The sequence below is a fragment of the Pongo abelii genome, chromosome 1 (genome assembly GCF_028885655.2).
Source record: "Pongo abelii isolate AG06213 chromosome 1, NHGRI_mPonAbe1-v2.0_pri, whole genome shotgun sequence".
Taxonomy (NCBI): Eukaryota; Metazoa; Chordata; class Mammalia; order Primates; family Hominidae; genus Pongo; species Pongo abelii.
Window position 1 is genome coordinate 29,253,241 of NC_071985.2, and position 17,709 is coordinate 29,270,949.

A 17,709-nucleotide genomic window follows, 5' to 3' on the forward strand; every position below is an offset into this window, starting at 1 on the left:
TATTTGTTTTTTAAAAAAGGTTTCTAATGGGTACAAAAAAGAGAATAAGACCTTCTATTTGATAGCACAACAGGGTGACTATAGTCAATAATAACTGTACATCTTAAAATAGCTTAAAGAATATAATTGGATTGTTTGCAACTCAGTGGGTAAATGCTTGAGGGGATGGACACTCCATTCTTCATGATGTGCTTATTTCATGTTGCATGCCTGTATCAAAACATATCATGTACCCCATACAAATATATACCTACCTACTATGTACCCACAAAAAGTTTTTTAAAGGGTGTCTATATGGGATGAGGTTAAAAGGGAGCTGGTATGAGGAGGCCCTTAGAATGGAAATTAGACCAAAAAGGAAAAAAAAATAGAAGGAATTAAAGAGTGTGCGTGTATGTGTGTGTGTGTATATATGTGTGGTTTCGTAAGTGTACAAATTAAGTGCATATATAAATTTATATGTACATGTATATATCCTCATACATATCTGAACATTTTTAAAGGGGGAAGGGGGAGAAGAGAAAATATGCATGTTATTAATAGAATCAGGCAGGTTTATTTTCAAATTTTAGTTCTTTTTTTTTAATTTATCTGAGATCTGATAAACATGGATCCAATTTTAGTTCTTTTCTTTCCTTTTTTTGAGACAGAGTCTCACTCTGTAGCCCAGGCCGGAGTTCAGTGGCATGATCTCAGCTCACTGCAACCTCCGCCTCCTGGGTTCAAGCGATTCTCCTGCCTCAGCCTCCCAAGTAGCTGGGACTATAGGCGCCCGCTACCCCGCCTGGCTAATTTTTTGTATTTTTACTGGAGATGGGGTTTCACCATGTTAGCCAGGATGGTCTCAATCTCCTGACCTCGTGATCCGCCCACCTCGGCCTTCCAAAGTGCTGGGATTACAGGCGTGTCAATTTTAGTTCTAACTCATTAACTGTAGTGCTGGACACATTAGCTTTCCCGTATGAGCTTATTTCATCATTTCTGAAATCTGGATCATCATCCCTGCCACAGAAGTTATTAGGATAAAATGAGGTGATGTGCATGTCACGTACTTATCACAGCTCCTGGCCCTAAGTCATCCTCATAAATTCACTTCTTTCATGCGCTTCTTCTCCTTCAACTCTTTACCTTTCTTAATTTTTGAAAGCTATTTGAAATAATTCATTTAAACTAACTGTCAGTCTTTTAATTTAGAGCTATTTTTCATGTAAAAGTATTGCAGTATTATAATTAATCAAGGCCTTTCAGAGATACCAGTACTGACAGATGTAACACCATCTCATTAAACTTCATTATCCCAGAATTATCTGTGAACCAATTTTATAAATCTTAAAAATATTTCAGCTCCAAGTAGGTATGCTGGTTTACAGACATTTTAAAAGTCACTTATGTTGACTTAAGTTTTTTTGTTTAACGTCTGTTTTTTCATAACTTATTAGTGATTTAAAAATTGGAGTTTGATACTTTTATGTACTTGCTCCTCACTGCCACGTCTGCAATACCTTTGTACAGCCAAGGCAAGGCTAAGATCCACAGCTCCAGATCCTACCTCTCTCTGCAGTCAAAACCTACAGCCAAGTGGCACCTCGTTCATCAGCAGCAAATCTATGCTCACGTAGTAGGAACTCCTATCCTGTAATATGCTCCTTAATAGAGATTTGGATTGGAAGGCAATGCTTAACCCAAAGAAGGTTTGGAAACAGTGAAGTTTAAATATACAGCAGGTTATAGAGACTCTCCTAGGTAGACAAGGTACCTCATTCTCCCTCTCAGATTACATGATACAGCAAGCAACCACTAATTTTTTCACCTCAAGAAGCTGCATCATCCATATGCATGCATCTGCTGTCTAGAAAAAGTGTAAGATTTTGTCGATGCTAAATTTTTTTTAGACTGAAAAAGATTTAAATTTGATTTCAGTCTCTGCTCCTGAGTGTTTGGCTTTCAAAGGAAAAGGATATTTTGGATAAACCACAGTCAATCTGCTGTCTTCATACCATGCTGTCCCTTCTGAGCAAGATGAAAGGTAAACAAAGTTTGTTGCTCTCGTCAACAAAGTTTCGTGTTTGAAATGTCACAAAAAGACAGGAGAGTGGATAGGATCCCTTAACAAAAGGAGTCTATAGTGTACAAAACATTTCACCATAGAGATTCTTTTATGTATTAATAGAATACTCTTAATGCATTTGACTTATGCTTTAATTAATGAAATTTTATATTTTGTATCATCATAAAAAAAACATGATTTGAACAATACATCTTAACTCAGTAAGGCAAATGGAATGGTCTTCGGGGAAGGCAATGTTTTTCTTGTTATTTTTTGTATGATTATCTGAATATTAATCTGTTAAAATATTCAACAGTTTTCAGTAATGATTAAATATTCCAAATAAGGATTTATATTGATTCAAAACAAAGATGACTAAAAGAGCATAAATAAATGGAATAGAAATGTTCTGAATAAAATAGATTGTTAGACTTCCACTTCATTGAGAAATATAAAAACACATCAGTAGGAAACTTAGTTTTAACATTATGTTTAACATAAATGGTTAGTCTAAAAAATTGACAGGATAAGAGTTTATTTTTCAGTTTTCTCCTATCCCTATAGTGGCCATCGATGAGACCTGGGATTCTCAGTCTGTGTCCCCATGGTGGCAGCAGATGCGCACAGCCTGTATTCAGTCTGAGAACAATGGAGCCGCTCTGTTGTCTGCACATGTTGGGCATTCTGTTGCTGCACAGATATCAAACAACATGACAGAGAAAAAAGTAAGTGGGTAAAGGTATGGCTTTGATCTGTACACATCCAGTAGGCTAAGGGGATGCTTTCCTTTTCTGGGGTTTTTTGGAGCGAGGAGAGGGATGAGAGGTGCTCCCCTTAATTTGTTTATTCAGAATGATGCCATGGATACTTGAATTTAGCAGTTGCCGCATGGCAGTATCCTACTGTGTTTTTTTTCTCATCTCTTGAGGTCTCACATTTCCTTTACAGCTCATGGTGGATCAAATAATTTTTTCCAGGGGGTGTTACGTTAATTTGGATGAGAGACCTAAATAGGTCTGTGGAGATTCACTTAACATTGTCAGTCACTGTTGTTTATAGGCTAAATTTAATATTGCCTGCTTGAAATGTTCATTATGATGGAGAGAGATGAAATTTCAGATTGTTTTTTTAGGTTGAAGAGTGCATTCTGAAGAGATATAAGTATTTTGATGGTACTGATAGACAAAACTTGGCCCTTGCCAAAGATGGCCCAGAAAACTTTGAAATGTATACTGATTGAGTCAGGGCCATTAGTGCAGGACTCCTTATAAATATCTGAACTCACCATCCTTGCCCATGAGTCTCCAATCTACTCCTGACTCTCAGGTTTCATCCAGCCAAGTAGTAATATTTGTGAAATAGCATTTATGTGTTGCTTTGTGATGTATCCTCAGTATCCATCAGCTTTCAAGTTAAAAGCTCATTCAAGTTAATATTGATTCAGAATCTTTGGCAGAGAATCACCAGTGCATTTTTTATTAGTTTTCCCAAACAGTTTTGGGTGCTGATTCAGAGGCCCTCACTGATTCCTGGGAGGCACTTTCTCTTGACACTGAGTACTGGAAACTCCTTCTGAAACAGCTGGAGGATTGTCTCATACTTCAGACTCTGCTTCACAGCAAAGGGAACACTCAGACCTCCAAAGTGTCATCACTGCAGGCTGAGCCACTTCCAAGGCTTTCTGTTAAAAAGTTATTAGAAGGAGGAAAAGGTAAGCTGAAGTTTATTTGAGCATTTGCATCCATTTTTTTATGTTACAAGGGTTTCTTTTAATAGAAATGATGGCAAGAATAGAGAAAGAAAAATACACTCAGATTTAAAAAATAACAATAACCTTCTATATACTTCCTCTAAATTAATTTTCTCTAAAGTCTCATTTGGTCAGTTCCATGCTCAGGAACTGCTAGGTGCTTCCCTCTGCCTAAGAAAATTGGCAGTGATTCTCAAAGAGTGGTCAGAGGACCTCAGGAGTCCTCCTTTTTTCACCTACATGTCTGTATGAGGCCAGATTTTCCTCTTATACTGCAACCAAAACACAGAGCACAATAGATTGAATGTCAAAGCTGATTGGAGAATCCAGGTATAAACCAGGCATTACAGAGATTTGCAAATATGTAAAGTAGTGCCATGTTTCTCACCAAATATCTTTTTTTTTTTTTTTTTGCATTGGGAAATGTAATTACTTTTTTTATTATTATACTTTAAGTTCTAGGATACATGTGCAGAACGTGCAGGTTTGTTACATAGGTATACACGTGCCATGGCGGTTTGCTGCACCCATCAACCTGTCATCTACATTAGGTATTTCTCCTAATGCTATCTCTTCCCTAGCCCCACAATCCCCCACAGGCCCCGGTATGTGATGTTCCCCTCCCTGTGTCCATGTGTTCTCATTGTTCAGCTCCCACTTATGAGTGAGAACATGTGGTGTTTGGTTTTCTGTTCCTGTGTTAGTGTGCTGAGAATGATGATTTCCAGCTTCATCCATGTCTCTGCAAAGGACATGAACTCATCTTTTTTTATGGCTGCATAGTACTCCATTGTGTATATGTGCCACATTTTCTTTATCCAGTCTGTCATTGATGGGCATTTGGGTTGGTTCCAAGTCTTTGCTATTATGAATAGTGCTGCAATAAACATATGTGTGCATGTGTCTTTATAGAAGAATGATTTGTAATCCTTTGGGTATATACCCAGTAATGGGATTGCTGGGTCAAATGTAATTATTTTCATAAAATATTAGTATGTAATCAGTTTGTTATTTTCATTTCAAAATGGACTAATAAAAATTTTTTAATTTATCAGTTTTAATTTTTAGTACCATAAAGATTGACAGCTATGACTCATAAACCAAAGTTCTGTGGGGTTGCCAGTAATTTTAAGGGGATCATGAGACTAGTAAGTTCAAGAATTGCCTGAACAAAGCATAAACTCTTAAGCTTGCTCTCCAATAACTTTTGACTTTGAATCCAACTGATTTTTCTATTTCTTTCTCATTTGCTTCCTAGATTTTAGTTAAAATGAAGCATCCATGTGCTTCCCGTATTAGATCTGGACCTATCCTCTTCCCTTTCCCTGCCTCTCTCACTTACGGATATCGAAATCTTACTCATCTTTCAAGGTCCAGCTCAAATGCTTCTCCTCCAGGAAACCTTTCACGACTCACTAACTGCAAATTTTCTCTTCTTCCTCCTAATATCCACAGAACGTTATTCCTCTGTTGTGAAGCATCACTGTCTACTGTCGTGGAGTCATTTGGGTTCCTGTGCTTATATCTTGCAGGAACATAAACATCTTACATTTTTAGTTGTCTTTGGGGGCTCACACTTTTTATCAGCAGCTCTTTTAGGCATTTGATACTGGAAGGACTGTATGTGAGGTTTATAAATACCCACATATTTATAGATTTTTAGTTTACTTCTTTTCTCATTCTTTATAAAACTTGTGACCTTTTTTTATTGTAAACTCGCCACACTTTATGTTGCCACCTAGTGAAAGGGTAAGGATGCCATTTGAATATTGACCTAAGCAATGGAATCAGGGGCTTAATTCTGGAATGAGAATTTTCCAATGATTTAGAAGCCAAACATAAGAAATTAGATTACCCAGCACACTGCTCACATTTATTTTCAGTGATAATTGTGAATTTACTATGAAGCATTCTTTTTGTGGAAAGGTTCTTATTTGAATCAAAAGATGAAGAAAGACTGAGAAAGTTTTGGTAAACAATAGAGTATAATTTGTTTTCGATAATAAACAGGATTCATTAAATATCTGGAACGTTTTTCAGCATGTGTTTACAATTTTTTGTACTATATTGATGACTGAGACATGATATAGTATAATGCTGTTGATTAGCTATGGCTAAATTAGGCCCATAAATATTTCATATAGGCAAATTAGTTGATTATTAAAAGTAAAAGGGCTGGGCATGTTGGCACATGCCTGTAATCCCAGCACTTTGGGACGCTGAGGCAGGTGGATCACCTGATGTCAAGAGTTTGCGACCAGCCTGACTAACATGGTGAAACCCTGTCTCTACTAAATACAAAAATTTAGCTGGGCATGGTGGCACATGCATGTGATCCAAGCTACTTGGGAGCCTGAGACAGGATAATCCCTTGTACCTGGGAGGTGGAGGGTGCGATGAGCCAAGATTGCGCCATTGCACCCCAGCCTGGACAAGAAGAACAAAACTCTGTCTCAAAAAAGAAAAGTAATATTTACTGGGTGCAGTGGCTCACGCCTGTAATCCTAGCACTTTGGGGGGCCGAGTCAGGCGGATCACCTGAGGTCAGGAGTTCGAGACCAGCCTCGCCAACATGGCGAAACCCCGTCTCTACTAAAAATACAAAAAAATTACCTGGGTGTGGTGGGCGCCTGTAATTTCAGTTGCTCAGGAGGCTGAGGCAGGAGAATCACTTGAACCTGGGAGACGGAGGTTGCAGTGAGCTGAGATCGCACCACTATACTCCAGCCTAGGCAACAAAGCATGACTCCTTCTCAAAAAAAAAAAAAAAAAAAAAGTAATATTATATTGGCCTTAGGAGCCTAGACAAGTGTCATAATAACCAATCTATTTTGACTTATAATTTAAGTAAAAGTGTTTTAAGTATATATTAATTTTTTTTGTCTCTGGAAAAATGTATTTTAAATTTTTGAACTTAGAAAGCATATGGTATACAGACATATGCATGTGCATTTATATTTATCTAATATTTTCTGAGAGTATAAGGATGCCCTGACATCGTAAACATCCCACTTGTTGCCCTCACAAGTTGCGTGGTAGGTAGGAACACTGCTGTAAATCTCATGGCTTTTTCGGGTCACCTTCAGGCTGAGAAATGAATGTGGCACTTAGATCTCTTCGTAAGGAAATTGGCTCCCATTGGCAGACACTGCCCTGTGTGTTGTAAATTTTTATTTTCTTTCTTGTCTCCAAACTATAGGTGGCATTGCAGACAGTGTAGCCAAGTGGATATTTAAACAGGACATCAGCCCTGAAGTATTAAAACTGGCTAATGAAGAAAGAGATGCAGAAAACCCAGATGAACCCAAAGAAGGTGTTAACAGAAGTTTCCTTGAGGTATCAGAGATGGAGATGGACTTAGGAGCCATACCAGGTGATACACAAATAATGAGAAACATGAAATTCAAATTGGAAAGATGTGGCCAAGTGTTCATTAAGGAAAAAAAATAACATCACTGCTTTTTTCTGACTTTCAGACTTACTGCATTTAGCCTATGAGCAGTTTCCTTGTAGCCTTGAGCTCGATGTGTTGCATGCACATTGCTGCTGGGAGTACGTTGTTCAGTGGAATAAAGATCCAGAGGTAAGATTCTCGTTACCTCTTTCATGTTATTTCTGCTTCTGTATTCATGCTATTCATATGTGGGGACTAATTAAATAGCTTATTATAAATACTGGCTTTTTCCCCGTTGTAATGCCTCTGTACTAACTAGGGTAGACCTTTTTCACATATTTCCTCTTATAATCCTCCCAGTAAACCTGTGAAGTATAGATACTGTCATTATCCCCACTCTAAAGAAGAAAATACTAGGGCTCAGAGAAGTTAAGTTTCTTCCCTGCAGACACACAGCTAAGTAAGTGTCAGGATTTAAGCATAGAGTTCTCTTTATCTAAAACCAGTGTGCTTTGCCCTACTCCCTAGTTAGGTTGTGACAAGTATATTGTTTATTTCTTTCTGAATTCTGGCATGAAATGGCCCCAACCGAACACAATATTCTTAATATTATAGTCATCATGATAAAAGTCAAGAGTGAAGGTCCCAAGATCAACCTAGTGTCTGATTGTTCAAATATGTATTTGTCTGTTACTTCTGTTTGCCTCAGAAGAACAAAGAGGCAGATTGTGCCCAGGGTTGACTGTAGTCCAAGGTTAGCCTTGCTGCCCTCTCAGCTCTCTGCTCAGGCTTCATTTTCTATTGCTTTTGGTAGCCACTGTTTCTACCAGGGCATTCTCAGTCTAGAAGCAGCATATGGGGAAGGCCTCAAGCCTGGAGGCAGAAGGCAGTGATTTGGATCCCAGCTGAATTGCTGACAAGCTTCTGGCTCAAGAGAGCCACTGAATCTCTGGCCTGTTATTTTCTACCTCCTTTCCCCTCCTTTTTAAAATGAAGGTGCCATGATCAAATAAGATATAAAAACATATTGTAAATATTCCTCTTTGCCAATCAGTCCTTCACTTAGACCTCCTTAGTCAGTTCCCTGGTAAATTATTCCTCTCAAATCAAAATTCTCACCTTTATCATCCTTATATGAGGTTGCACTATTGTAGAGAACTCTCACAGATGAACTAATTCATGCTAATATATTAATGGAAACAATACTCTTCCTTCCTCCAAAAAACTGTAATCACTTACATATTAAAGGAAGACATTATGAAAGTAAGTGATTTAAATAAAGGAATAGTCTTTGATCAATTAAACCTTGACCAAAAAATGATTTTAGGACAGAGGATCCTCTGTCCTAAATGCCCTTCAAATCACCCTCTTCAGTTGACTACAGCCTGAATGGCGATCATATTTAGGCTCTCTACTTAAATGTGTTACTTTCCCATTTTATTAAAAAGGAATGTTATGTCTAGAATGAGAAAATAATAATTTCTAAAATCTGAATTAATTTCAAATTCAAGTCTAAAAAAGTGGCATTTAAGAAGAAAATTCTGCTTTATAGTATTTGTTTATAAACCAAAGGCAGCTTGCAGAGGGGACATAGACAAAGCTGACGTCAAGCCCCATGGTTGCCGCATAGAGCTTGTAATCATCATAGCACACGGTTTCTGAACTCTTTGTTTCAACGTTCTCCTAAAATGAGGGCTGTAATAGTAGTTATCTCAAAAGGTTATTGCATATTTTGAGAAAATGAATGCATAGTGCCTAACATTTTGACTAGTGTTACCAGTATCATTAGTATTGCTTACATTTAAAAGAGGTTGTTGTTTTACTTGTTTGTTTTTCCCATTAAATATTCATCTTGCCCCATCCAACCAGTCTCAGCTCCACCATTTGACACACACAGTTTTATAAGGCTCAAAACAATAAAATTACCTTCAGAGAAATTTCAACACAGTGTGTATTGGCAATGATGATATGTTTGATGATGATGTACAAACTACAAAATTATTTAGCAGAGATCTGAATTATTTCATCAGTGTTGCATACTGTATTTGAGTTTTAATATGTAAACTTCTTTGATTAGAAAGAGTTGAATTTCAAACATCCCATCTAATATTTCGTATTTCCTTCCTGCTTTAATGTTTTTCTCTTTGGCACTTAACATTAACATACTAAATATAATATATTAACTTATCATGTTTATTATATAGGTCCCTCACTAGAATTTAAACACAGTGAAGGCAAGACTTGGGGTCTGTTTTGTTCATTATGGAATCCATCGTGCTTCAAGTAGGGCTTGGTACATACTAGATACTCAATAAATATTTGTTGAATGATGAATGAATGAATTGTATCTACAAAAGTAAACTTATTGTTTTTAAATCTGTATGAAATTCAAGTATTTATTGGAGAGAATATTGCTATGATGTTCAAACCACAGCAAATTTGAATCCAGATGTTAGTCCATATGACCAAGGAGCTTTTAGGAATTAATTATTATATAGGTAATGTGAGTTGAAGAGGGACAGTTTATCAAAAGTTATTTCTTACCCAATAATTTCATGTTGTTATTGCAACATTCTTAGGTGGTTTTATGCAAAAATTTATGTAAGAAGTCTCCATTGATAATGGTAAAACCTATTAAATGATACCTCTTTTTCTTTCTCTTTTTTTTCTCCCTGTATGTAAGGAAGCACGTTTTTTTGTTAGGTCAATAGAACACTTGAAGCACATATTTAATGCACATGTTCAAAATGGTAAGTAAACAGATGTTAGAAACATCACTGGTTGATCTAAAAGAGGCTTCCTGATTTAACAGGATGTGAATTTAAAGATTTACAACCTATTACATTTTTATTTGATTATCCTGCAATCTAACATATTACTGTGTATTGGCTGAGGTGCAAGGGTCTCTTGAGCCCAGTAGTTCAAGGCTGCAGTGAGCTATGATCACACCACTGCATCCAGCCTGGGTGACAGAGTGGGACCCTGTCTCTAAAAAAAAAAAAAAAAAAAAAAAAAAACCAGTACTTGCCATTTTAACTACTTGGAAAAGTGCTATTTATAAAGGGGCAACAACTGATAGTAATAACCACTTCTGTTCCCCAAGCTGACTACTATCCCTGAGTGTAATTAAGGCAGCTGTTCTGCATCTAGCTTTCCAAGGAAAGAGGTGATCAATGATAGATGCAGAACAGCTGCCTTCATTACACCCTTCACAGATAGTGAAGGAAAGAGGGATGGATTTCTCAGGACTGTAATTCTTAATAAAAAATCTTGGTAGCCAAAAGCCTAATAATAAGATTAGACTGTAGCAACTATCTTGTGCTTCTTATGATGGATGTGAATATTCTCCGTTAGCTGCCAGACCTTGGCAAGTACTGATGTCTCCTTGAAAAAATATTGAACTTGTAAACAGATTCCATTTAATAGATGAGTTTCATTATAGGAATTGAGGATATTAGCACTAAGCTAGTTAGTAACCTTAGTAAATGATGAGACTTGGTGTTAGGCTGGGTAAGAGGAGATATCACCTTATATCTCTGTGATAAATTCTAGAGAAGCTGTGTATTTTTCACCTCTATCACATGCTTGCAGGTGACATGAAATCCAGTTGCAGAAATTGTAAAGTGTCCCATTTTACTTGAAGAGAACTTGAAAATTACTTATTCATCTCTTAGATCTTACCTTCATCCAAAATAAATATATATATTTATATATTTACCTTGACTGATTTAGAAAATATCATGTTTAGAGTATTCTATCTTTATTGATAAAATTAAGTTACTGCCAGGCACGGTGGCTCACGCCTGTAATCCCAGCACTTTGGGAGGCCGAGGCAGGCGGATCATGAGGTCAACAGATCGAGACCATCCTGGCTAACACGGTGAAACACCGTCTCTACTAAAAATACAAAACATTAGCTGGGTGCGATGGTGGGTGCCTGTAGTCCCAGCTACTCGGGAGGCTGAGGCAGGAGAATGGCCTGAACCCGGGAGGCGGAGCTTGCAGTGAGCCAAGATCGCACCACTGCCCTCCAGCCTGGGAGAGAGAGCGAGACTCCATCTCAAAAAAAAAAAAAAATTAAGTTACTAACTGACTTCAGACTAGTATTCCTTCAAGTCAGACCTTTACCTATTTGTACCTTTACCCATCGAGTAGAGTTCCTGGCTTCTCATAGCCTGTGAGGGGCCTTACTCATAGACAGACTCAGCTACAAGGGTAGTAATAATAGCATGTGAAATGCCATATTTACATTGCCTAATTGACAACTGTTTCAGAAGTTTAATTTTAATGCCACAGCTCAATGAGTAGTGACAGGGTCTTGCTTTGTTAGCCCAGTTGGAGTATAGTGGCACACATAGCTCACGATAATCTTGAACCCCTGAGCTCAAGCTATCCTATCACCTCAGCCTCCGAGTGGGACTATAGCCATGTGCCACCATGCCTAATTTTTTAAACATTTTTTCATGGGGATGAGTTCTGGCCATGTTGCCCAGACTGGTTTGTTTGTTTGTTTGTTTTTTATATATTTTGTTTTTAATACTTTTTTATATAACTACATACTTTAGTTTCTAGTTATATGTGAAAAAAATCAATTGGCAGACATTGGGATTGTTTCTAGTGTTTGGCTGTTGGGAATAAAACTGTTCCCAACAATCTCATACATATCTTCTGTATTCATTTCTCTAGTGTATATACCCAGCAGAATTGTTGGGTGATAGAGCAGACACATGTTTAGCTTCAGTAGCTACCACCCAGCAGTTTTCCCTGTGGTTTTACCAAATTATTACACCACCAGTAATGCACGAGTGTTCCATTTGTTCCATATCCTCACTAATACTTGGTATTATAATTTAAAAATTGTTCTTAGCCTTTTTGGTGGTTATGTAATGCTGTCTCACTGTGACATTATATTTATCTCATAACTAATGATGTGACTCTTTTCTTCATGCTTAGTGGCAATTTAGACATACTCTTATACAGCCTAGTTCTGATTTTTATTAAATCAGATTTTAAATGAAATTAAAGATTTCATGAACTTTATAAATATTACATGATATAAAAAAGGAAATCAAAATAGTCCATATAGTTTAATAAGCTTAAGAAAGACAGTAATTTATGTGTAATAAAAGTGAGAATATATAAGCATTCTATTTACTGCTTTTACTTGATATCTAGGCATTGCACTGATGATGTGGAATACGTTCTTAGTTAAAAGATTTTCTGCTGCTACATACTTAATGGATAAGGTAAGGTAGTTTCATTTGTTGACTTCTTATTTATTTGGTTCTCTTAATTGACTAATATTAGAAAGATTGTTCACATCAGGCTTTGTTAGACTATTTTTTAATTTGATAATTAGATTTTACTCATACTCAGTTAAATGTAATGCCCAGTACTGGCATTTTAATGACATAAAGAAGAGCTCTAAATCCTCATAAAGAGACTAATATATTATAAAAGCCTCTTAACTAAAGAGATTAGGACTGGTAGTTGATTCAAGCAAGGATTTGCATTTTATTTTAAATTAAAATATACAAATTTACGGTTACCAATCTTTGATGTAAGGCCAAGATATTTTCTTTGAATGGAGTTGATTGCATTCTCCTTTGGTTTTCTTGCGTAAACCTCACCCATAATGTATTGCCTATCATGGCTAGATCTTATTTTTTTAAAGCTGTTATGTAATCTGAGTCCAAAACCTTTAGATTTCTATAATTTTTATAGTTGCTCCCTCTGTATCTAATCGAAAAGACCTAGGAGTTATTCTCCTCCATAAATCTTTGCAAAGCATTCAACATAGCATTCATGTAAATAACTCCCCCTTTTTTCTCATTCATATTTCATCAGTTATTGAATTAAATTACATAATTACAGTGACATCTACAACCAGCATGAGTAGCTTTGGGAACAAGCATAACATGTAAGCACAGAACTCAACTGGTGGGAGCAGAAGCTGCTAGCATGCCGAGAGTACCAGCCTAGCCTCCAGCTGAGTGGCCAGGGACACTAGTTAGTGTGTTTTACAGGCCACTCAACAATGTAGGTTAGTGTAGCATCAGATGAGTGGATGCTAAGAGAATTACCACTGTAAAGATAACATATTCTTTTAAATGTATAGTCACAGTCATTCCTGTATCATGAATAGCACCACAGCCAAGACCCAACTTTAGGCCATTGCTCCCCTTGAAATTACTCTCTTTGATGTTATTTATAACATTTTTCTAGTTAAATCTAACCCTTCTTTCCTCTGTGTTCATCTTCCTTCACTGATGAGCTTCTTTCTTGGAACTTGCATCTTTTGGCCTTTATGATGTTGTTCTCCTATTCAACTTCACCTCTTACCCCATCGTCTTTCGAGAGAATAACAGTAAAATGTAATTTGTGTGTGTGTTACAATTTGTAGTTTCACAGCATTCTCACATCCACAATCACATTTGATCTTCACTACTTTGGGGCGAAAATAGTCCTAAACCAGGAAGTAGGAAATTTGTGATTGGATAAGTCTTTATTATAATGTGTTAATCTTTCATGTGCCAAGACTATGCTAGGTTCTGTGGTTGAACCAATGGAAGTTACGGTCCTGGCCCTCAAAGAGCTCACAGTTTGAACACCAGGTAAACAGACAATAGGGAGTGTTTGGAGCTCAGAAGAGGAGGAAATAAATAACAAAACAAGGGGAAGCCTTCTGACTTAAATTTTGGTGGATGCCTGTATATATATACCAGTAAAAAGTAGGTGAGAGGAAAGTGTATCCCAGCAGTCCTGGAGATATGAGGTAACTTATTGGATTCAGAGAACTAGAAATAGCTTAGGATGGCTGGAACATAGGTTATATTAGAAGAAAAGAAAGGCTAAGATGAAGAAATTCCTGTGCAGGCTGTGAATTTGCGTTTTCTAGTAGTATGTGTAAGCTTAGCACAGGGTCTGGCGCATGTGGTAAGGGCTCAGTAAATGGTAGCTATTATTTTATATTGAAGACACTGGGGCAGTTTTAAGCGGAGGAATTATATATTCAAATTTGTGTTTAAAAAGATGATTCTGGCAACAGACAAAATATCTTGGGACTGGGGTCAGCTGATCTTGGTTGTTCCGAGGCTGTTGCAGTAATCCCAGCAAGTGGTAGTGAGGTGACATTTTTCTCCACTGTCTCCTGTGAGTTTCCTCTCTTATCAAGTAGTATTTCTGAGGGCAGAACTTTTACCTCCCACTTATTACACTGTAGACATATACAGTAGAATCTTAATAAGTACTTATTGCATAAGGAAGTTTTTCTGGGCTAGGAATATAACTCCCATCTGCTTTAGAGTGGTTTTCCTTTCTTTCTATTTCAAACAATTGTGTCTTTATCAACAAGCTGAATTCTTAGGTGTTCTTGATTAGTAGCCCTGAATTAGGCTCTGGGTTTTTTTTTTTAGTTGTTCTTTGCTGGGAGTGGGATGGAGTCTCACTCTGTTGCCCAGGCTGGAGTGCAGTGGCACGATCTTGGCTCACCGCAACCTCCACCTCCTGGGTTCAAGTGATTCCCCTGCCTCAGCCTCCCAAGTAGCTAGGACTACAGGTGCACGCCACCACGCCCAGCTAACTTTTGTATTTTTAGTAGAGACGGGGTTTCACCGTGTTGGCCAGGCTGGTCTCGAACTCCTGACCTCAAGTGGTCAGCCCACCTTGGCCTCCCAAGTGCTAGGATTACAGGCATGAACTACCACACCTGGCCCATGCTCTAGGTTTTTAGGCAACACAGTTATTTGACTGTACAAAGTGACGGCCAGATTTTTAGAGTTTTTACTTATTTAATAGTTCAGAAATATGTAATTTATATTTGAAAAGATTATTCTTGAGCCCCAGTGTGAGATTAAGTTTCACCACAAATTTAGTTGCATCTACTGTTGGTAGAGCCAACAGTTCTACCAACATTTATTTATAGCTCCATTTATAGTTTTTAAATTTGGTTACTTTTTATTATTTGTGCCATAGTAATGTCTTTTTATTTAAATTATTAAATGTTACAACATTTTGTCTTTTTATTTTAGGTTGGAAAATCACCAAAGGATAGGTTATGCCGAAGGGTAAGTGAATCTCCCATAACTAGAATTATAATTGTTAATTCCACACTTTATGTAGTACTTTATTAACTGTATGAGTGAACTTTGCCTTTTACCATTGTGATGACGTATCAGAAGGAGATAAGAAAAATGAAAAGAGAATACTGCATTAAGGAAACTGGTCATGAACTATGGTCAATTTTAATGTACTTTTCCAGATTGTTAGATAGCATATTAAACTAGGTTTTTATAAGATGTTGTTCAGCTTTGGACTGTGAACAAGATAACATGCTACCATTGCTGCACATTCCGATTAGACATTTATAATAGAAGCATCCAACATCAAATTGAAGCAGGTTCAAATGAAGTAGTTAATTTGATCTACCTATATACATGATATATATAATAACATAAGTATACAAATAGAACATTAGTCTTAACTAATATTCTCATCCATGGATATGGGACTTGTACTTGACCCAAGAAATTAATAGTACTAGCTTCCATTGTTGAAGACTTTTTCTGGTGTGTTCTTGAGAATGGTTGTACGACTAGAGTGTGTGTGTGTGTGTGTGTGTGTGCGCGTGCGTGCGTGTGTGTGTGCATGTACCCACAAACACTGAATTATTTGCTTTGGGGATGTGAGGAAATTATAGATTGTTGGTTTTAAAAAGATTATATGGCAGGGCGCGGTGGCTCACGCCTGTAATTCTAGCACTTCGGAAAGGCGAGGCCAGTGGATCACCTGAGGTCAGGAGTTTGAGACCAGCCTGACCAACAAGGTGAAACCCCGTCTCTACTAAAAATAGAAAAACTAGCCAGGCGTGGTGGTGGGCGCCTGTAATCCCAGCTACTCAGGAGGCTGAGGCAGGATAATCGCTTGAACCTGGGAGGTGGAGGTTGCAGTGAGCCGAGATCGTGCCACTGTACTCCAGCCTGGGCAACAAGAATGAAACTCTGTCTCAAAAAAAAAAAAGATTATACACAAATGCAGTGGTCCCTTGGACAAGCCCTTTAAAGGAGTCATTGAGAATCAGATGTTGCTCACAGCATCAATCTGGTATTTAGTTCTCAAGCTTGAGGATTCTCAGCTCAAGTTTTGCTCAGAGAGTTGGTTGGGTTCAGTCTCCAAAAGACGCTCCGAAAGCAGACCAGGCTGTTTTCTTGGAACTTTTCAGGTTAGATTCTCATGTGTGTATCTTCCATCTACCACAATTATTTAGCTACCAGATGCCTTAGCAAGCTGAACAGTGAGTTCAGAAGTGCCACCATCGATAGTAACTGATGAGGCTGTTTCTTTACAATACACAAAGAACACTACGTTTTAAAAGTCAATATTTGTACCACTTTGTAAAGCTTGACTTTAAAATTGGTTGACAGTAAATAATCTAAAAGAAGGAACTTAAGTATGCTAATGCCTTGACTTTCAAATTCTTGCCTGTCTATTCAGTGTGGAAAGTCAGCTGAACAAGTGTATTGTATCCTGGTTCGTGTTTTGCTGATAGTAACTATAGCAGTTTTCCTGCAGGGCCTAATTACGTTCCTTTTTAAAAAACAGGATGTGGGAATGAGTGACACAGCAATGACATCTTTCCTCGGCTCCTGTTTGGATCTTCTTCAGATCTTAATGGAGGTAAAAGAGGTGTATTTTTCATTCTGAACTGCTCCTAAGATATTACATATTCTGCAAACCATTGCATTTAATAAATGACTATTTTAATGAGGTTGTTTTTCATTCATTCATTTCTAAATTTTGACTTAAGCCTAAAAGGTAGTGATGTTTTCTTATTAAATTCTTATTGAAATTAGACTTTGTGTTTTTTTATTACAATTTGGGACAGTGTGCAATATGAATTTGCACTTTGCTGCTAATAAACTCATTGGGATATTTGTAAGCTATGATTTTTCCATTACTGAACACAGTCCTCCATTCTCAAAACCCTTAGGCAGATGTTAGCAGGGATGAAATACAGGTGCCTGTGCTGGATACTGAGGATGCGTGGCTCTCCGTGGAAGGACCAATCTCCATAGTGGAACTGGCCCTTGAACAGAAGCACATCCACTACCCACTGGTGGAGCACCACTCCATCCTGTGCTCCATCTTGTATGCAGTCATGAGGTTTTCTCTGAAGGCCGTGAAGCCACTTTCACTTTTTGACAGTAAGGTAAGTACCTCACAGGATTTCAGAGCTATTTTGGAGTTGCGGGCTTAGCAGACACATGGATTTTCATATTTAATAGAAGCTGTCCAGTACTTTTGTGACTTGTATAATTTGGTGTGAGGTTCCACCTCCCTCATTCCCTGCTTGATTCCATTCTTTTTATTTACCTTCTGTACTGCTCCCCTTGGAGTTTTGCCCTCTCAGCTGTCTGCTCTTCTCATTCTCCATATTATTCCTGGACAGACTCATTTTCTCCCTCTTACATATCTCTAGGCCTGACCAATCCCTAGAGTTTGAGGCATTCATTTCTATTG

General features: G+C 37.6%; 1 protein-coding gene across 1 annotated transcript in view; it reads left to right on the forward strand.

Annotated features, from left to right (window-relative positions):
- Positions 1–17,709, forward strand: part of RAB3GAP2 (RAB3 GTPase activating non-catalytic protein subunit 2) — a 121,021-nt gene that overhangs the window by 94,648 nt on the left and 8,664 nt on the right. The window contains exons 22-31 of the mRNA XM_002809438.6: positions 1,921–2,026; positions 2,612–2,772; positions 3,530–3,758; positions 6,997–7,170; positions 7,274–7,380; positions 9,875–9,941; positions 12,367–12,437; positions 15,222–15,257; positions 16,792–16,866; positions 17,180–17,398. Coding sequence (XP_002809484.2) covers positions 1,921–2,026; positions 2,612–2,772; positions 3,530–3,758; positions 6,997–7,170; positions 7,274–7,380; positions 9,875–9,941; positions 12,367–12,437; positions 15,222–15,257; positions 16,792–16,866; positions 17,180–17,398 — 1,245 coding nt within the window. The remainder of the gene's footprint in view (positions 1–1,920; positions 2,027–2,611; positions 2,773–3,529; positions 3,759–6,996; positions 7,171–7,273; positions 7,381–9,874; positions 9,942–12,366; positions 12,438–15,221; positions 15,258–16,791; positions 16,867–17,179; positions 17,399–17,709) is intronic.